Here is a 22,219-nt window from a genome sequence, read left to right on the forward strand (position 1 = left end):
AATAGAAGCATGTTTGCTTAGTCATGTTATTACATCATCATCAAATGTAATACCAGAGTCAATCAGGTTCTGGTATGCAAATGAAAAACGTGCAAATCTGCATATTGATAAAACTGTTGACGCTCTTTCCCCAGGTTTCCCCTCCTCCTAATTTGCATTTATATGACGAATAATAGCGTAAGAACTTTGAAAGCTTTTTTCTGTTTTTATATTTAAAAAAATTGCGGCACTGCAAACAAGTTGTTGTTTAGTACAGTGATTCCCAACCACTGTGCCATGAGAGATCATCAGGTGTACCGTGGGAAATTATCCAATTTCACTTAATTGTTCCGAAAATTATTATTTATTTACTGCAAATAATTTGTCTTCGTTCGTCTATGCCAGCGACGTATAGTGACAGGCAGAACAATTAAATACTCTTCCACTAGATGACAGCAGGTAGCTAATTAACCTGTGTTTCTACCTGTTGCCATTCAAACAATAGAATTAGTAATGCTTCGGGTGTGACAGCGGTGATAGCGATGGATAAATATTTGAAAAGAAAAAGTACACAATCCAAACTGGGTCCTGGAGAAAATTCTGACCCAGATGAAGGCCCTAGTATGAGTAGAGGTCAGAAGAAAGCAAAAAAAGTGATTTTCCACAACCTATCTATGCGAGCTGGGCTTTTCAAGCATGACTGCTATAAAAACTAAAAAAGGAGAGCGACTCGGAGCTACTGAGGAAGATCTTCATGCGTGTCTTTCTTCAATTCCTGCGAGTATATCAGCTTTGTGTTCAGCTAAACAGGCCCAGGTTTCACACTGAGTAAGTAAATTGTGAGTAAATTGAGACTAGATGATCATTATATTTCATTATATACCTATATTTTTTGTGATATTTTTGTTTGGTGGTGTGCCGTGGGATTTTTCGAATGTAAAATATGTGCCGTGGCTCAAGAAAGGTTGGGAAACACTGGTTTAGTACATATGAAACGTTTGTGGTCTGCTGTCCTGCAGGAGTTTTCTTTTCAGGGTTGCATTCCCTTGAAAATCGTTTGATTTGATTTTCCCTCTCTCTTTTTCCCAGGATGCCTTTGTGGAGCTGTACACGAGGAAAAAGGACTCGATGTTCAGCAGCTCATGGCCGTCCTTAACGACTTCCGTCTTCAGTTTGGCGGCACTGGGGGCAGTTGGCCTCACCCTTGGGGCTTATCTCACTCAGAAATGAAGAAATCGCACCACCTCCTCCTCCGTCGTTCCCTCAGCACCTTGGAGATACTCGCATCCCAGACAGTTATTCAAAGCCTCTCATATTCCTGTCATATTCCCACATCCTTCTTCATTCGCCCCGAGGAATACTGGCCAGGTCAAGCACGGAAGCGAAATTTCTTTAGAAGTCTTCAGCCTGGATTTAAAACATATATCCCCATTAATAATGATGAACAACTTCTGTATTTTCCAGACAATACGATTGTTTTTGTTTGACACCTTGTAATTCATTTTATAAGCAGCTTTTTGTCTGCTCGATCGCTGCTGCTCTTCCGATCATGCTTGTTGAGATCACGTTAGCGCCAAGCTAACAGTTAAGAACCGTAACCTTCTTGTTATTGCTGGAGTTAAAAACACTAACAAATACGCAATGTGAAAAGAAGACTGTTGCTCGGCAACCTGGGATATCCAGCCACCAAAGTCTCCTCTCTCTCTCGTTTTACTGTAAATAAGGATGAAATTAGCTAGCTAGCCATCATGTAAAGGCACAGCAACAGAGGAAATGGTGTAGAAGTATCCGGAACGTCGACATTTCTCTCAGGTGTGCAGGCGAAATCGGGAAGAAAAGACTCTGTATGGCTAAAATGACTGTAATGCTAATAACTCTTTAGCATTTAGGATTCTTCGGTGGATTCGGCCACGTTGACAAACGACAGGGCTGCATCAAGACTCGCAGACGCTGATCACCATTTGTCGTGGTGATCAATGCATGAGCGTCTCGGAAGAGTCCGGAAAATATGGTACTCCTGTGAGAAAATCAAGAAAGTCCAAGGCAAAGCAGGAGCTCGACAGTGAGCGTTTGAGCACTACAAGGACAACCCAGGAGATGGATTTAAACCACGGTGAAGAAAATTAATGTCACTGGGACATCACATCATTATGATGGGCTTTTTTCGAACTACCTACCAAAATTAAAAAGAAACAAAAGAATATTTTAAGTACGACTTAAAAACGTGATTTTAAAAAGACGTCCCAGAGATTTTTTTTTTTTTTTTTTTAAGTCCTGATGCTCACCTCTTTGTCCTCGTCAAACCTGGGACCCATCCTGCTTTCACTCGCTTCTGGAAAAACCGATGAATGGCAAGAGCTGAACATTTGGAACCAAACTCCTGCTAATGGACAGAACATCGAGCAAAAATATCTGAACACGCATCCGATTTCTGGTTTCACATAGTCTGCTAATCGTTGATCGGCTCTGGACATCTCCAATACAGCAAGTCCGAGGATGGAGGTGAAAAGAGAGGCTTCAGATTTTAGCTGCTCTTAAGAAACTTGCGTTGGCCAACATGGCTGCCACATCCAGCTAAATGTCTTTCTTTTAGCATTGCGAGAATTCAGAAAGTTATTTCAAAAATGTGTCCGTTTCAACGTCATGTCTCTGGTTAAACGTGTAAGGCAAAGTCTGGCCATCTGAAAAGGACATGAAAAGATGGGAGAAAGAAATGCTTTCGATGTGGCGAAGGAACAGTTTGGTGGAAAATCCAAGAAAATCTCCACGTTTTTCCACTTGCTGTGGATGGACTCCATGAACCAAGCGTCTGAAATTTGCTTCTTTAGTTTTTGACCGAAGCGTCGACTAACAGCGACGATACTAAAAATAAGACTTTAAATTAAATTCCGTCTCATCCGAAATCTTCATATACTGTATTTGCTTCAGAAAACACAGTTAAAGGTTCTGACTGCGAAGTTGAATTCTGGGTAAAATGTTTTGTCTATATAGCTGTTGGAGTTTCGAGATGTTTTGCTGCTTCGCACACGCGCTGTATTGTGTGTGTAAATGTTTTGCCGAGATAAAAAGCGTCCCGCGTTTTACGTTTCTGGAGATCAGCGAAGCAAGCAAGCAACAAGATCACGTGACCACCGTGGGGCGTGTCTGTCTGACCTACTTTTAACCAAAACAAGTCAGCGTGAGCAAACATGGCGGGCTCTGCGCGGAAAAGAAAAGACAAGGAAAGCCTGCCTAGTGAGTGCAAACTGCAAGACAGAGCAAGGTTAGAGAGATGACGACATTTTTCTGGACAGATAACTAAATCATTCTAGCTAACGCTTAGCTACCTTAATCTAAGAATGCTTGGGCTCGACTCCACGGTAGCCAGTATGGAGTTGTCCACCTAATGTTTTGATTTTACAGAGAAAAGGATATAAAAATATTTGTCTTTTTGTTTCATGGATCTGTTTCCGAACGTCAACCGCAAATTACACAAATCCCTGCAACTCAGAGGTCGATGCAGAGTTACGATGTTTTCTTGGTGGCGTCGCCATCTTGGTGTGACGCAGTTCCATAGTTATGCTAATTAGTTAAAGCTCCTCCCTCGCGTTCGGCTGTTTCCGTAGGGCCGTACTGTTTACCTCAAGAGGGTCCCAAAACGGAGACCCTCAGGACATCAAAACATACGATCGCATCTCGTTCTTGCAGGACAGAGAAAAACGCCATGCACGATTTAAAAAAAAAAAAAAAGGTAAAAATTTCAGAAGACTTTGCAGTCAGCAGCTTTAAACTCCTCCTTTCTTTGTTGTAAATTATTAATAATCGAGTGGAATGTAGTTCACTAATTAAAACTGCTTCTAAATTTTTTTTTTTTTAAATAAATAAAGGCTAGTAAATGCATTAAAGAAGCAATTTGAAAAAATGATCATGATTGGCGCGGGTTCTCAACGCCACCGCAAACATTTCATTAATCAAAGCTTGATATTTCTGTGTATAAATTACATACTGTATTACTCACCCATCGTCGCTTTATAACTGAAATTACATGAAAGTGGTGTCATTATATTTCCATACAATTCCACCTTCAGACGTTTGTTGGACTCTAATGGTGTTTACGTGGTCAGCGTTACAGAAGCTCAGGCCAGGGTTTGAGCCTCGTACTCCCGAAAAAGATTCGAGATGGGATGGATGTTAGGTGATGTGTTGGATAATTTTGCCTCACGAACATGAGGCACCGATATTTGGGGTTCCATTTTCTGTTCAAGTGTTCCTTCACTTCACAGGGTGGAGGTGTGCAAGAGCAAAATAGTCTCACTTTTCAATCAATCAGGAACTTTCGTGAACTAACGAATGAACACGCCTGGAAGGTTTATGAAAGAAAACGTACGTAGGAAAGAGAACGAATCGGAGATGATAACACGGAAGTCAAGATGTGATTCATCACAAGATTAGAGGACACAGAAAGCTGAAAATGGTTTTCAAGATGGCCGACGTACCATAGGACTGAATCCAGGAGACCAGACGTGAAAACTGGGATGTTTTATGATGAAAATTGCTGTTGTTCTTGTTGTTGTTTAACGGTCTACTACGCCCATCGTCCAAAATGGTTACTACACCCTCGTTACAATTCCAGTAAAATTTCCTGTCACCTGACCCAACGCACTGATTCAAGAAAGCAAAAATTACAGTTGACATTGTTTATTAACGGAAACCATAACGACTTTATTCTGATAGCTACCTAATTAGGAATCTGGCTAGTTATCTTAAACAGTCAGAGGTTCTTTCCTGCCAATGAAACAAAGTCGGTGGGACAGGAAACAGGAAGTAGTGCCAGGTTTATTAAAAAAAAAAAAAGCGTATTTGATGCGTATCGTATATACAAGTCACATGAAATCAGTTTTTTGTTTCTGTAGTGTATTGAATATAGACATTTTACTTTTTTTCCACGTTTTCTTCAAAAACCTGCATTAAATTTTTGGGTTTTTAGGATTTTGAAAAAAAAAAACCCTACAAATTTGATGTAAATTAGGTCAACACTGAAGAGTCCAGAATTCCCAGGGAAAATAGGTGAACAATTTAAAAAAGAAAAAAAAATTAAGTTTTATGTCCTCATAGTTGAAATTGTGAGTTTTCTCAACACTTACACTTGAGGTCCAGTGTAGCTATTTCAGAAACGTTCCAGTGACTTAGCGATGCTAATGTGTGGCGCTATCGTCAGGGTAATCGTTAGGAATTTCTGTTTCAGTACAACTTTAGTATCAACTTTTCCCCAGGAATCCTGAGATTTTAATTTGTGAATTAATTCAGGATTCTGACTATTATTTGTTTTAAATCTCAAAAAACCCATGTCCTGTAATTTATGAAGTGGATGTTAAGGGCAAATTTTACAACGAGCGAATTCAGAACAAAGAAAGTCATTCACGAAAATGTATTTTTATTAAAAACACAACGGGGGGGACTCAACGGTGTTTAATGTGATGTGTATATAATTCTAATAAATATAATATTGTTTCCAGTAATTTTAATAATATTAGAAATCATGACAAAGAGGAGGAGATTGATGGTAATATATGTGAATAATTTTTTTTCTTCTCTTCAAGAAAAAAACTTGCAGGTTTAAATGTGCAAACGCCAAAAATGAACAAACTGAACTAGAAAAGTTAAAAAAAAGCTGGATTGTAATGATTGTGTGCGCGCGCACGTGTTACCGTTTACTCTACTTTACTCATTATCGTCAGACGAACAGATTTCCCCTGTTATTTATTTATTCGGTACCTTAACATCTAAACAATTTAAAGAATTCTCCCTACATTTTATTTTAAATTTCATGTCAAGGTCTCTCTTTTTTTTTAATTATTATTTTTTAATCAACTATTACATCTAATATATAAAGACTTTATCAGGATCTTAATTTGCTTCCTTAATGCTGCTTTCAATAATTATGACTAGTGATTTATATAAATTAATAAAAGAGGAAAAAAAGCTATTTATTGAACATTAACATTAGCGTGTTTTCACCTGTTACTGTAGCAATAACGTGAGACGCCGTCACAGATTCTAACAGAAACGTATTCAGTGTTGATTTTTTTTTTTTACTGTAGTTTTATCTTCATTTGATCAGCCGAAAGCATGTGGAATAAATCCGTTTTTGTCTGCTGATGGAAATGGTCTCTTTCTTTCAAACCGACATCTGATTGAAGTTTTATGGTAGACAGTAAATCACATTCTTCATTCATTCTCCTTTAATTTTCTCATCTATATTTTGTTTTTTCCCCCAAAAATTTTATATATATAAAAAAAGATTCATTTTCTTTTCTTAAGTTAACTTGTTGATTTTTGACTCAAATTGTAATTTCATGAATTTCCTTCTTTAATTTCCTCCTTTTTTCAAATGTGTTTTTTTGTCTTGATTTTATTTGTTTAATTTCTTCTTTTAATTATTTTTCCAGCTTCCATTTTTCCTCTTTATTTATGCAAAAAAGTTTTGATTTTGTCCTACTTTATCGTAAATTTAAAAATAATACTACAAAGCATTATAATACAGACCAACCCACAAACTAATATTCCAGCCAGGCATTATATTCAATAAATTGTAATAATTTGAATAAAATTTGTGGTAAGGCCAAATAAAAAAAAAAAAAAAAGTGTGTTTCCGGTAACCCGACCGATCGAGAATTTCCGCGTCGAAATTGCCAACCGTAAAGTTTTTATTACAAATTTCCCTCGATATTTTAGTGTAAGCGGCGTTAGTTTGTCATAATTTTTTGTTTCAACGCATTCAAGTTGTGAAAGAAACGATAAAAAGTAAAATGTTTCGCCACTTCTATCAGCCCTCCTGCATAAACATGGAAGCGCACTCGTATACTGAAGGAGGAAGGGAAAACTGAGCTGAGCCGCCATTTTGAATCCTCATTCAAGGCTGTAATGCAAATTGCTTCCTTTTCAGTATACAAGTGCACTTCCATGGCAGGGAAAAACACTACATTTTGCCGCCTATGTAGTCCCCTATTTATACAAATAGGAGTCATTCAGGATTCAGCCATGTTTTTGCTCGACCCAAGTTCTACAGTAGGCTAGGCGAGGCCGTCTGCTTTTAATGGAAGTAGCCGAGCCTAGGACGTTATTTTCACGTTATTTCTTGATAAGGTGTTTTCACGTTATTACATGAAAATATCATGAAATATCGCTTCCGTAGATCATAACTCGAACTCTCGCGATATATATATTTTTTAAATTCATTTAAAGATTTAAAACACTTATTTTATTATGATGTGTGGTATAAAGGATTCTGTGCCAAAATACTATTTTGTAAGATGTTTACTTGTGTTAATTTTTTCGAACAAAATTTTTAAAAAAAATCAAGAAAAAAAATTTTTCCTACCTACCGACCTTATTTTAGTATGTCATGTTACCGGAAACGCACTATTTTTTTTTTGGCCTAATTAAGTATGAACATGGTTAAAAACGGTATTTCACCAATCCTTATTCTCTTTAATTCCTCCTGATTCATTTTCTTCATTAATTTTATTACAATGAATACATTTAATTATTTCACTTCTTTTGCTCTTTTATTTTTTTCTAAAAATGTCGTTAAATTCTCCATTTCTTTACGATTTCCCAGATTTCTTCCTCGTGCCTGAATCCTGCCTTCGTTATTTTATACATCATGAATGTAAAAGCTCCTCAGTGTGGGACTGGAAATGTCTTTATCATCGAGGATGAAATGAAACGAGCTGCTTTTACTGTTCCTGCGTTACAGCGTCTTTCCCACATGATCAATAGCTGTGTACATCATTAAGCTGAGGGGTGTAACGGACACACACACACACACACACACACACAAAATAATAAGGAAAGCTACAGCAGTACTTTGAACATCAAAGTCGTCCCAAAACACAGAGCGCAGCGTCGCAGCCTCATTCTGCTGAACAGCACAAGGGGACCAGTCGCTTCCTCAGGCACTACACTCACAATCTGTCTCACTCTCATTCCCTCAGGCACTACACTCACAATCTGTCTCACTCTCATTCCCTCAGGCACTACACTCACAATCTGTCTCGCTCTCATTCCCTCAGGCGCTACGCTCACAATCTGTCTCGCTCTCATTCCCTCAGGCGCTACGCTCACAATCTGTCTCGCTCTCATTCCCTCAGGCGCTACGCTCGCAATCTGTCTCGCTCTCATTCCCTCAGGCACTACACTCACAATCTGTCTCGCTCTCATTCCCTCAGGCGCTACGCTCACAATCTGTCTCGCTCTCATTCCCTCAGGCACTACGCTCACAATCTGTCTCGCTCTCATTCCCTCAGGCACTACGCTCACAATCTGTCTCGCTCTCATTCCCTCAGGTACTACGCTCACAATCTGTCTCGCTCTCATTCCCTCAGGCACTACGCTCGCAATCTGTCTCGCTCTCATTCCCTCAGGCGCTACGCTCGCAGTCTGTCTCGCTCTCATTCCCTCAGGCGCTACGCTCGCAGTCTGTCTCGCTCTCATTCCCTCAGGCGCTACGCTCGCTATCTGTCTCGCTCTCATTCCCTCAGGCACTACACTCGCAGTCTGTCTCGCTCTCATTCCCTCAGGCACGACACTCGCTATCTGTCTCGCTCTCATTCCCTCAGGCACGACACTCGCTATCTGTCTCGCTCTCATTCCCTCAGGCACGACACTCGCTATCTGTCTCGCTCTCATTCCCTCAGGCACGACACTCGCTATCTGTCTCGCTCTCATTCCCTCAGGCGCTACGCTTGCAATCTGTCTCGCTCTCATTCCCTCAGGCACTACACTCGTTATCTGTCTCGCTCTCATTCCCTCAGGCACTACACTCGCTATCTGTCTCGCTCTCATTCCCTCAGGCACTACACTCGCTATCTGTCTCACTCTCAGGCACTACACTCGCTATCTGTCTCTAAGCTCACTGCTCTACACTCACGGTCTGTCTCACTCTCAGGCACTACACTCACAATCTGTCTCTAAGCTCACTGCTCTACACTCACGGTCTGTCTCACTCTCTCTTGTCGTTCCCTCAGGCAGAAGCTCACTGCTCTCCACTCGCGGTCTGTCTCACTCTCTCTGTCGTTCCCTCATGCAGAGGCTCACTGCTCTCCACTCGCGGTCTGTCTCACCCTCTCTGTCGTTCCCTCAGGCAGAGGCTCACTGCTCTCCACTCGCGGTCTGTCTCACCCTCTCTGTCGTTCCCTCAGGCAGAGGCTCACTGCTCTCCACTCACGGTCTGTCTCACTCTCTCTGTCGTTCCCTCATGCAGAGGCTCACTGCTCTCCACTCGCGGTCTGTCTCACTGTCATTCCCAAGGGCAGAGGTTCATTGATCTCCACTCACAATCTGTCTCACTGATGTTCCAGAGGACAGAAGTTCAGTGCTCTACACTCAAACTGTCTCACTGTCTTTCCTTTGGGGAGAGGTTCACTGGTCTACACTCACAATCTTTCTCACTCTGACTGTCGTTCGCCAAGGCAGAGGGTTATTGCTCTACACTGAAACTGTTTCACTTTCTCTTTCATTCCCTCAAATAAAGGTTCACTGCTCATCACTCACAATCTGTCTCAATCTTTGTTGTTCCCTCAGGCAGACATTCACTGCTCTACACTCTCAAACTGTCTCACTGTCTTTCCCAAGGGCAGAGGTTCACTGGTCTACACTCACAATCTCTCTCTGTCGTTCCCTCAGGCAGAGATTCACTGCTCCACACAATCTGTCTCACTGTCGTTCCCCAAGGCAGAGGTTCACTGCTCTCCACTCACAACCTGTCTCACTCTCTCACTGTTCCCTCAGGCAGAGGTTCACTGCTCTCCACTCACAATCTGTCTCACTCTCATTCCCAAGGATAGAGGTACAGTGCTCAACACTCACAATCTGTCTCACTGTTGTTCCCTCAGGCAGAGGTTCACTGCTCGATATTCACAATCTGTCTCATGGTCATCTGTGTTTGGTGTAAGAGAGCAACTGGACTTGCTTGAAGATTCTTGAAGACGTTTCGCCTCTCATCCGAAAGGCTTCCTCAGTTCTGTCTGACTAATAGGGAGTATCAGGTATTTATCCTCTCATGGATCATCATAGAATCAGAATGCTGATGGCTGCATTGTAGGCGGCTGATAAAAGATGTCATAGACGCCCACCTCTGTTCAGTGATGGTCGTTCCAGGTTGACAAAAATGAACGATCCTCTCTGGCTAAGATGTCTGCCAGTTTTCTGGAAGTCCTCTCGTACTCCCGCACCAGTCCAAGGGATCTCATCCCAAAGTGCGTAGAAACATATCTGTGAAGATTCTCAGTCATCCAGGTACCTAGTAATCTGTGGTTGGTGTAAGGGTGTATTCAGACCAGGATTGTTCGATAGTTCACTTGCTTTGGTCCGAACCAAATGTTTTTTTTGTTTTTTTTTTTTCATTTTGGTGCGGTTCGCTTTCACACTGTACATTTTAGTAAGCGGACCAAAATCTGTCAACAAAGCCACGCGCCCTGAGGTCGTTCAGCTATTGGTCAGAGACGACACGCGCACAAAGCGTTAAGTTCAAAAGTAGTCATGGAGGCTTTCCGTGCTGTTATTCTTTTTAATGTCATCAAAGCTATATGTTTTTTCCAGTTTTTACTGTTTTCACAATTGTGTGATTACTATGCTGTTGTACAAGTAATTTATCAACGACGATGACAAAGGGCAAGGCGGCTACGGAGGATAGCGCTGATGAGCGCACATCATGTTGTGACAGTTCTGGCTCTTCACGCAATAGATGAATTTCTTTTTTGCGTCGCTAGTACCGCCACTTTTTGAAAGAATGTCCCTGATTTTAATGTAGGTCTGACGGAGTTTCTTCACTTTTAGCCGACATTGTTCTGGGGAGCGCGTGAACCCCTTCTCCTTCATTTTCTCACTGAATACAGCAAACACGTCGGCATTTTTGTGTGTTCTCTCCAAAAGCTCAGATATGTGGACATCTGCCCATATATCCACAAGGGTACACGTTTCTTCCTCGGCCCACGTTTGCCCCCTACTCATTTTTTGTACTCTGTAGTCTAGCCTACCACTGGTCTGAATGACTGAACGACTGTTGTAAGGTTCCCTTGACAACCGAAACAGTGTTTGCACTTTGCGGTGGAGTGTCAAGACTCTGTTTCCCATAATGCTCGACAAACGACGGAAGCTCCCGAGGTACAAAAAAGCAAAACTGTCGGATTAGGTCCGGTCTGCTTTCACACCTCCAAAAGATCCGCACCAGGGTTCCTTTGGTCCGGACCGAGTCCGACCTTGCAGCTCGGTCTCGGTCCGCTTGTTTGGTCCGGACCAGAGTTCGGTGGTTTGTATTCAGACCAACCCAAAAGGTCCGGACCAAGGGAAATTTGGTTCGTTTGGTCCGGACCAAACAACGTAGGTGTGAATACGCCCTAAGAGAGCAACTGGACTTGCTTGAAGATTCTTGAAAACGTTTCACCTCTCATCCGAAAGGCTTTCTCAGTTCTGTCTGACTAATAGGGAGTATCTTAGCCAGACAGGATCGTTCATTTTTGTCAACCTGGAACGACCATCACTGAACAGAGGTGGGTCTAAGACATCTTTTATCAGCCACCTACAATGCAGCCATCAGCATTCTGATTCGGATTCTATGATGATCCATGAGAGGATAAATACCTGATACTCCCTATTAGTCAGACAGAACTGAGGAAGCCTTTCGGACGAGAGGCGAAACGTCTTCAAGAATCTTCAAGCAAGTCCAGTTGCTCTCTTCAACCAACCACAGATTACTATGAACCTGGATGACTGAGAATCTTCACAGACCTGTCTCACTGTCATTCCCCAAGGCAGAAGTTCACTGCTCTACAATCACAAACTGTCTCAGTGTCGTTCCCTTGGGCAGAGGTTCACTGCTCGACACTCATCTGTCTTACTCTCTCTGTCGTTCCCTCAGGCAGAGGTTCACTGCTCAACATTCACAAACTGTCTCACTCTCTCTGTCAATCCCTCTGGGAGAGGGTCACTGCTCTACACTCACAATCTGTCTCACTCTCGTTCCCTCAAACATGGGTACACTGCACTACACTCAACCTGTCTCATTCTCTCTGTTGTTCCCTGGACATAGGTTCACTGCTCTATACACAGTCTGTCTCACTCTGTCATTCCTTCAAAGAGAGGTTCACCGCTCTCCACTCACAATCTGTCTCACTGTCCTTCCCTCAGGCAAAGGTAGACTGCTCTCCACTCAAAATCTGTCTTACTCTCTCTGTTGTGGCCTCAGGCAGAGGTTCACTGCTCTACACTGGAGCTGTCGCACTCTCTCTGCCGTTCCCTCAAACAGAGGTTTACTGCTCGACATTCACAATCTGTCGCACTCACTCTGTCGTCCCCTTAGCCAGAGGTTCACTGCTTTGCACTTACAATCTGTCTCACTCTCTCACTGTCGTTCCCTCAAACAGAGGTTTACTGGTCTGCACTCTCAGTCTGTCTCACTCTCTCACTGTCATTCCTTCAGGCAGAGGTTCACTGCTCTACACTCAGTCTGTCTCACTCTCTGTTGTCGCCTCAGGCAGAGGTTCACTGCTCTACACTGGATCTGTCGCACTCTCTCTGTCATTCCCTCAAACAGAGGTTCACTGCTCTACAATCAGTCTCTCTCTGTATCACAATCTCACTGTTCTCTCAGGCAGAGGCTCACTGCTCTACACTGTCTGTCTCACTCTATCTGTCGTTCCCTCAGGCAGAGGTTTACTGCTCTACACTCAGTCTGTCTCACTCTCTCTTCGTTCCCTCAGGCAGAGGTTCACTGCTCTACAATCACAATCTGTCTCACTCTCCCTCTGCATCACACTCACTGTTGTTCCCTCAGGCAGACATTCTATCTGTCTCACTCGATCTGTCGTTCCCTCAGGCACAGGTTCACTGCTCTACACTCAATCTGTCTCTATTTTCTTATTTGCCTGTCTTTCTCCATCACAGTTTCTGTTCTTCTAATTTTATGTCTGCGTTTCTCTTTCTCTCTCCTCTATATTCACCTCACTTCTGTTTGTCACTGCTTCTCCCCTTCTCTGTTTGTTTCTCTCCTCTTTCAGCCTCTCGCTCCATGTCTCTCGCCTCAGTATTCACCTCACGTTGTTCTTCAAACACTCACCCTGCGCTGTGAGGAACATGTAAAAACCAAATGCTGTGAAAGAAAAAGTTCCCTAAGGAGGTTTTTTTTTTTTTTTTTTGGAGCACACGCTCGTATTCCATTTCCACTAAGGCACTTTGAGGGCTGGTTTGGAGCCGTTGCTGAATCTCCAATCAGTTCTTTGCATTTCGACAGCCAAAGAACTCAGCCAGGAAAACTGGGCCCAGAGCAGCGCCAACACCAGGCTCCAACCAAGAACCGCTTACATCCGGGGCCGGGGGCAGGATTACTGTGACCAATGGCAGTGTAGCATCTCTGCTAACTAATGTGAAGAAGAGGTGATGTCGTCCATCATTGCTGTGCTTGGCATTGGTCGTGCTAGTATGGTCAGCTTGCAGCGTTCGCGGGGCAGGCTCTCAGCTGGGAAAGTGTCGTCGTATATGGTGACGGAATGACGTGGCTCTCCAGCCCGTGGAAAAGCAAACTGGTTCTTTGAAGATTCATGGTGGTAAAAAGGGGGTGTGGGGTTGTCTCTCACTCTATCGCTATAGAGATGGATAGAGCATAATATCTGCTGTTTATGACAAAAAAACCAAAATGAATCGTCATGTCTGAGTCATTTTACTGATTTGATTCTTTTGAACTCCACATTTCAGTAAACCAAATGTTGAGTCAACTCTTTTGATTCAGCACTCCGTGCAAGGCCTTCATTACAGTAAACACGTCCAGGTTAGTCATCTCAATCCATTTACAGCTCAGTTCAAAAGTTTGTACACCCCCCAACAGGCTTTCTTTCATTTACTTTTGACAAAAAGTGCATTTTGTCTTTATTTAACGCAGGAAAGTCACACTTTTGGTGTGTGGGGGGGGGAAAAAGAGTCGCTCAGAATCAGGAAAACGACTCGCACCTAAAAATAGCAACCATGTTTATAATTTTCAAACAAAGCTAAATTAATTATTACAGTTTATACAGTGGGACACAATTCAAAAATTTACATTTAAAGAAATCAGCACTAACTTTTTTTCAGGAATTTTCACTCAAGTGTCTTAATTCAGTTTCAACCCAAGTTTTCATTTTTATGATGGCTTTTAGAAGACCCTATAAAGGTCAAAGTTCATTCATCCTTTCAAAGGCTGGAGTGTCCCTGCAGCAGGGAAGAGAATTTAATACTACAACGCCACCTAGTGGAAACATCTGTAATCACACAAGCTTCAGTATTAAGTCGATTTCATCCGGTAACAACTCATTAAAATAAAGTCTCCTGCTTTAATCTATATATATTTTCTGGAACGTGAAACGAATAATTTTGTTAATGAGAGAAAAATCAAATACAAACACAATCATGAAGGCTGTGTGTGTGTGTTTGAAGTTAGACGTCATAAAAAAAAGAACATTTGCGTAAATGAACATGTGCATCTATTATGAGCAAAACAGCAGAACGCATGCTTTCTTTTAAAAAGAAAATCGACACCATTTCCACTTTAACGCAAGTGTGGCCAAAGTTTTTCGATTCAAAAATCTTTCCTGTAAACGAGTCCTTTGACTGTGGTTTTATTTCGAGAACCAGATTACGGAGCTTTAACGTGACGACGTGATGATTTTTCTTCAAATTTGGGGTGAGATTGAGGAGTACTGTTTCTTTTCTTGTTATTATTTGACTAAAAAAGGGGAACACGGTGTAGGTGGTGGTTTTTTTTTTCCACTGGGTTGGATTGACTGGTAAAGTTATCAATTGGTTAAATTCATACTTAAAAGATAGAAGCTTCTCTGTTACCCTGGGAAATTGTTCCTCAACGTCAATGTCCTTGACCTGTGGTGTCCCCCAGGGGTCGATTCTTGGACCATTACTTTTCAACCTTTATATGCTCCCACTTGGGCAAATTATCAATAAAAATTCAATTTTGTATCACTGCTATGCAGATGACACCCAAATTTATTTCGCTCTATCACCTAATGACTATGCCCCCCTTGAATGTCTCTACCAGTGTATCGATCAAATCAATAGCTGGATGTCACAAAATTTTCAGCAGCTGAACACAGATAAAACAGAAGTAATTCTATTTGGAAAAAAGACGAAAGACTCAGGATTACCACTATTCTTGACACAAAAGGGATGAAAACTAAAATGGTTAAAAATCTTGGTGTTTTCATTGACAGCGAGCTAAGCTTTGACAGTCACATGAAAGCAATCACTAAAACAGCATTTTATCACCTAAAAAACATTTCCAAACTAAGAGGACTTATGTCAAAAAATGATCTGGAAAAACTTATACATGCCTTCATCTCTAGTAGGGTTGATTACTGCAATGGCCTTTTCACAGGCCTGCCAAAAAAGACCATCAAACAACTTCAGCTGGTTCAAAATGCAGCGGCGAGGGTTCTCACACGAACAAAAAGAACAGAGCACATTACTCCAATTCTAAGGTCCCTTCACTGGCTTCCAGTAAGCTACAGAATTGACTTTAAAGCATTGCTGCTGGTGTACAAATCTCTAAATGGTACAGGGCCCAATTACCTCTCTGATATGTTGCAGCGGCCTAACCCAATCAGATCTACCAGATCGCAGCAGAAAAATTTACTATTAAAACCAGTTGTTAAAACAAAGTGTGGTGAAGCAGCTTTTAGCTACGATGCAGTACAGCTATGGAACCAACTGCCAGAGGACATCAAAAATGCTCCTGGCAGTTTTAAATCTAGGTTAAAGACCAAGCTGTTTTCAGATGCTTTCTGTTAAATAATTAATATTGTCGTCTTTTTTTTTTTTTTTATAATTTTTACTTTCTCTGCATGTTTTAAATTTACTTTATTTTATTCTTTATTCTATTCTGCTGGGTTTTTTTTCTCCTCCTATTTCTACTTTATTTTATTTTATTTTATTTCTACTATTGTTTAATTCTTTTAATTGTTTTAGAATAAAAATAAAATTATTTTATGTAATTTTATTTCTCTATTGTTTACTGTTTTTGTTTTTACTTCTGTAAAGCACATTGAACTGCCATTGTGTATGAAATGTGCTATATAAATAAACTTGCCTTGCCTTCTTCCCAATCAGGTGATTTAAAAATTAAAGTTCCTTTATAGCTAGTTATCGCCAAAAAAAAGAGGACACGGAAACTCTGTATTACAACAAATCACTTAAAATGTCCCTGTTTACAGTGGAATCACAATACTAGAAGCTTTATTCATCCAAGAAACGTCATGAAAATAAATCGTTCCAGGTTTCGACTGGGTCCTAACGAGCGTTTTAATGGAATGCGCCATTTCTGATGGTACACATCATCACATACATACAGTTGTGTTCAAAATAATAGCAGTGTGTTTAAAAACGTGAGTAAAGCTCAAAATCCTTATAATAGTTTTTATTTCCATGCATTGGGAACAATGCACGTTATATTCTACATCAAAACATGAAGAAAAGTGTATGAATATTTTAATTACTTTACAGAAAATGAAGAAAAATGAACATTGGGCTGTTCAAAAAAATAGCAGTGTCTGCATTTTTCATTACAAACTCCAAATATTTACCGTATAAACTGAAAAAATCTTAAGGATTTAGTATTCCTGTGAATCACTAAACTAATATTTAGTTGTATAACCACGGTTTCTGAGAACTTCTGGCACCTGTGAACAGGTATTCCAGCCCAGGATGATTTGACAACATTCCACAATTCCTCTACATTTCTTGGTTTACCCTCAGAAACGGCGTTTTTGATGTCACCCCACAAGTTTTCTATCGGATTAAGGTCCGGGGATTGGGCTGGCCACTCCATAACTTTCATTTTGTTGGTCTTGAACCCTGATGCTGCTCGCTTACTGGTGTGTTTGGGGTCGTTGTCTTGTTGAAACACCCGTTTCAAGGGCATTTCCTCTTCAGCGTAAGGCAACATGACCTCCTCAAGTATTTTGATATATGCAAACTGATCCATGATCCCTGGTATGCGATAAATGGGCCCAACATCATAGTAAGAGAAACATCCCCATATCATGATGCTTGCACCACCATGCTTCACTGTCTTCAGAGTGGACTGTGGCTTGAGTTTGGGGGTCGTCTGAAAAACTGTCTGCGGCTCTTGGACCCAAAAAGAACAATTTTACTTTTCATCAGTCCACAAAATGTTTCTCCATTTCTCTTTAGGCCAGTCGATGTGTTCTTTGGCAAACTGTATCCTCTTCTTTTTTTAACAGTGGGACTTTGCGGGGGCTTCTTGCCGATAGATTAGCTTCACACAGGCGTCTTCTAATTGTCACAGTACTCACAGGTAACTTCAGACCGTCTTTGATCACCCTGGAGCTGATCATTGGCTGAGTCTTTGCCATTCTGGCTATTCTTCGAATGGTAGTCTTCTGTTTTCTTCCACGTCTCTCTGGCTTTGCTGTCCATTTTAAAGCACTGGAGATCATTTTAGCTGAGCAGCCCATCATTTTCTGCACTTCTTTACAGTATACGTTTTACCTCTCCAATCAACGTTTTAATCAAAGCACGCTGTTCTTCTGAACAATGTCTGGAACGACCCATGTTTCTCAGGTTTTCAGAGAGAAATGGATGTACAACATGTGCCGGCTTCATCCTTAAATTAGGGCCACCTGACTGACATCTGTTTTTTCACAGAATGAATGATCTCACTAATTAAACTCCACACTGCTATTATTTTGAACATGCCCCTTTCACTTAATTATTCGATTACACAGACTCAGGAGCATGGATGTTGGGTTTGTTGGTTTTCTATGACTCTACTACACCTACTGGTAAATTATTTGCCATGTAGTAATATAATTTCCACCAATGATTGATCTGGTTAGTTGTGTTGGACTGCTATTATTTTGAACACAATCGCAACCAGAACATCGTCATAGAAACCATTAAGCTTGTTCTTATCGTCTACTGGAAACCATTACAGATTTTCCAAACGGATTACATTTTTTTTTTCCCAGCAGGGATGATTTAAAAAAAAAAAAAAAATCCAAAACCCCCTCATGTGGTGATCAGAATCATGGGATTGTTTTATTGCATGTTGATCATCACTCTGTGTGTGTATATATATAATATCATATCTGATTATCAGCGATAAAGGATTTCGTACATTCAGTTGTCTTTTTTAACGTTAAAGCCACAGCAGATTTTAGCAGAACTCTCAGACATTTATCGTCCATTTATTAACATCACCTCCGAGCAAAATAACTTTTAAGGCTGCTTTCACACGGCCTCTGAATCGCAACGTCGGAATATTGGCAATAAAATCTTTTCGATTCGAAATGTTCTACGTTTTCCATTTTGACTGGCTCCTTTTTCACAGTTTTCACTCCTCCTCTGTTTGTTCGTTCTTTCAGGCTTTTTTTAAAAGCGACCACGTTCTGCCTCCGTTTCATTTCCGAGACAAGTCAGGAAAAACTAACAGAAACCTGGAAGTGTAAATTATTCTCGATTTACGATAAGGCACATCAGATCCTTATTTTATTTCATTTTAGCGTGGACCACGAAGCCATTTACAAATATTGAACTAATTGTAGCTTGTACTATCCAATCAGAAGGCAGAAGGGGTAGCAGTGTTGTCATGGTTACAGTGGGCACTTTTTTTTTTTTTAAATGTAAAGTGTGAAAGCAGCTTCAGATGTCAACAAGGATTTCTCCGATTCAAAAAAAAAAAAAAAAACAGATGCTGGTGACATTCGTTAAAGCTACCACCGTAAATTCCAGCAGGTTTCCATCCGACACATGACGAGTACGACGACGACTCGGCCACGTAGCGTACGAGATGATCTCCCTGTAGTGCGCGACTCATTTCCATCCTGAGAAATGGTGAAATGGAGCAGCAGCTGAGCCCATAAAACAGAGCAGAGTACAGTACAGCAGGACAAATATTACAAACATTTACACAGTAGATCACAACAAGGTCCGGCCGTACTGCGTGTCAAAGCCACGTCTCTCTCAGGGTCTCGAGTGAACTCGCGTAACGCTCGCTATGTCTTCGCCCTGCCTTGCGTTTCCGTTTTATCCTCCTTCCTGCTTAAGCCTGTGGAAGGAAACACAAAGACTTCAGCTTTTTTTTTTTAAACGAGCCAATTAGAATATAACCTCATAGCCCAAGAGCATTAGCTCAAAATTGAGTCCAACCCGGAACAAATTAGTAACAAGCTGAATTTTTCAGAATATGTTCTTAGGAATAACATACTAAAAGTCCCCGTGAATCCACCTTGTGCTCTCTGAGAAATTCAAGATGGCGTCCAAAATGGCCGCCGATTGGAGATTTTTCAATATCTCAGGGATAAAACATAATATAAATGCAATTAAAATGTTAAATTATATGTTCTCTCATACAAGCGATGCAAATTCACCATTGTCACACTGTTAAAATTAAAATTAACCAAGATTACAAGGTCATTAATGTGGAAATTACATGGAATTTGATGGTTGACATGATTGACAGATTAGCTTAGTAGGCTACCTACATACATGAACATAATGTAAGACAACAATTAGACATCAATTTCCTTAATATTTAGTGCATCTTTAAGCTTTGATAAAATATTAAAGGGAAATTAAATTTGAGAACTCTGTCTTCTAAAACTACAATGGCAAGCTGTTTCAGTACGCTTCTTCAACATTCCGGCGACTTTCATGACAAAAAGTTCTGCCTCAATAAAAGCTCTTGCTTATAAACAATGAGTAGACTTAAACACTTCTCAGTGCCTCAGTTGGAATGCTTGGACCTTTGTTGTACCATCAATGAAGTAGGGAATTTATTCAAGCTTGTTTAAGGGTGGAAAAAAATTCATCTTTGAGTTTCTAGCGCCAGTCTTTACTACTAGCAACGCTAGTGTGTTCGGACAAAAAATGACTAAACTCAGCATGACCTTTTAAAAATGACTGAACTCAGCATGACCTTTTAACATGCCATTTTTCATTTTACACCACCAATTTACTTTAATTAATATTAATGAAAAGAAGTGCTCCAACCCCTAGTAATTGTGTTTGTTGTTTTGTGAACAGAATAGGATGATACGGAGTGAACGAGTAACCAATGGATCCACACTATACACAAATATACTGTTATAATAATGTGTACATTGTTATTATATAATGTTAATACACAATGTAATTAATACACACATGTTGGAATTTACTCTCCTACCCTACAAAACATATATTCTGACCTTTTAATTGCATTAATATTTTGTTTTGGGCCTGAGATATGGGCAGATCTCCATTTGGTGGCCATTTTGGACGCCCTCTTGAATTTCTCAGAGAGCACAAGGGGGATTTCTGGGGACTTTTAGTATGTTATTCCTAAAGGTATTCTGAACTTTTCAGCTTGTTACTAATTTGTTCCGGGTATAACCCTATTACTCCTGGGCTATCATGTCAGAATATATTAAAAAAAAAAAAAAAAAAAAAAAAAAAAAACATTCATTTACTTTGGCCACTTTATTAGGAACACCCCTACGTCCACCTGCTGCTCTGTTTGATGCAGATACAAATCAAGACGGGGCTCGACATTTACGGTACGGGACCGGCTGAATTATTCCCAACCCTACTAGAAGTTCCGGGAGCGTCCGACGTATTAATACAGTCGGGGGAAAATGTTTGTACACCCTTTGGAATGTTTTACATTTCTGCCTAAATTGGTCATAAAACATCATCTGAACTCTCCAGCAATCTTAAGAATGAACAAACGGTGTCCGCTTGAACTAAAACCACCCAAACATTTGCATTTTATCATATATTTATTGACCATAAGATGGAATTATTCACAGGATAGGGAGGCATAAGTAAGTACACCCTTTGATTTAGTAGCTGGTTGACCCTCTTCTGGCTGCGATAACTTCAACCAGACGTTTCCTGTAGTTGCAGACTAGACGGGCACAACGATCAGGAGAAATCTTGCAGCAAGATGCCTGGAATGGATGGCTTTCTTGAGGTCATGCCACAACATCTCGATTGGATTGAGGTCGGGGCTTTGACTGGGCCATTCCAGAACGTGAATTTTGTTCTTCTGAAACCATTCTAATGTCGACCTGCTTCTGTGTTTAGGGTCATTGTCCTGTTGAAGGACCCATCCTCTCTTGAGTTTCAACTTTTTGACAGATTGCCTCAGGTTTTTCTGCAAAATATCTTGATATACTTGAGAATTCATTTTCCCATTGATTATAGCCAGTTGTCCAAGCCCAGAGGCAGCAAAGCACCCCCACACCATGATGCTACCGCCGCCATACTTGACGGTGGGGATGAGGTTTTGCTGATGGTGTGCTGTACCGACTTTCCTCCACACATGATGTGGTGTGTTCCCCCCCAAACAATTCAACTTTGGTTTCATCAGACCACAATACGTTTTTGCAGTGGCGCTGAGGAGCATCCAAATGCTTTTTCGCGAACTCCAGATGAGCAGAAATGTTCTTTCTGGACAGCAATGGCTTCCTCCGTGGCCTTCTCCCATGAATCCCATTCTTGTTCAGTGTCTTTCTTATAGTAGATGTGTCCACAGAGATGTCTGCATGTTTCAGTGATTTCCTCAAGTCTTCAGCGGACACTCTTGGATTCTTTTTTTACCTCATTGATGATGACTCGCAGTGCCTTTGGAGTGATCTTCGCAGGGCGGCCACTCCTTGGCAGAGTAACAACCGTTCCAAATTGTCTCCATTTATACACAATTTTTCTAATTGTAGACACATGAACACCAAGGGTCTTCGAGATGGTTTTGTAACCCTTTTTAGCTTTATACAAATCAATTATTTTGTGTCTCAAGTCTTCAGACAGCTCCTTTGAGCGAGGCATGATGCACAGAACATGCCTCTCATCAAAACACACCTCTTAACTGGTTTTCCAGTGGGGTGGGTAGCTTACGACACACGTCAGTGATTGGACATCAGGTTGGCTCACACCTGAGTCAAATTGTTTAATCATCTAATTAGCTCTTGGATGAGCCTTAGCTAAGGGTGTACTTACTTATGCCTCCCTATCCTGTCAATATTTCCATCTTATGGCCAATAAAAATATGATAACATGTAATTGTTTGAGTGGTTTTAGCTCAAGCAGACACTGTTTGTTCATTCTTAAGATTGCTGGAGAGTTCAGGCGATGTTTTATGACCAATTTAGGCAGAAATGTAAAAAATTCCAAAGGGTGTACAAACATTTTCCTCCGACTGTATCTGCTCCCTGGTCAGTCT

The 22,219-nt window shown here is 40.9% G+C and overlaps 2 protein-coding genes across 2 annotated transcripts in view; one reads left to right on the forward strand and one right to left on the reverse strand.

Annotated features, from left to right (window-relative positions):
• The window catches only part of bcl2b (BCL2 apoptosis regulator b), an 87,849-nt gene extending 81,726 nt beyond the window's left edge, over positions 1 to 6,123 (forward strand). The window contains exon 2 of the mRNA XM_060928345.1: positions 1,069 to 6,123. Within this exon, the coding sequence (XP_060784328.1) occupies positions 1,069 to 1,209 (141 nt within the window). The 3' untranslated portion in view covers positions 1,210 to 6,123. The remainder of the gene's footprint in view (positions 1 to 1,068) is intronic.
• An 11,909-nt stretch (positions 6,124 to 18,032) lies between these two features.
• Positions 18,033 to 22,219, reverse strand: part of prkag2b (protein kinase, AMP-activated, gamma 2 non-catalytic subunit b) — a 70,213-nt gene continuing 66,026 nt past the window's right edge. Inside the window, exon 15 of the mRNA XM_060928356.1 lies at positions 18,033 to 19,066. Within this exon, the coding sequence (XP_060784339.1) occupies positions 19,014 to 19,066 (53 nt within the window). The 3' untranslated portion in view covers positions 18,033 to 19,013. The remainder of the gene's footprint in view (positions 19,067 to 22,219) is intronic.

Source organism: Neoarius graeffei, chromosome 1 (assembly GCF_027579695.1).
Source record: "Neoarius graeffei isolate fNeoGra1 chromosome 1, fNeoGra1.pri, whole genome shotgun sequence".
Lineage (NCBI taxonomy): Eukaryota > Metazoa > Chordata > Actinopteri > Siluriformes > Ariidae > Neoarius > Neoarius graeffei.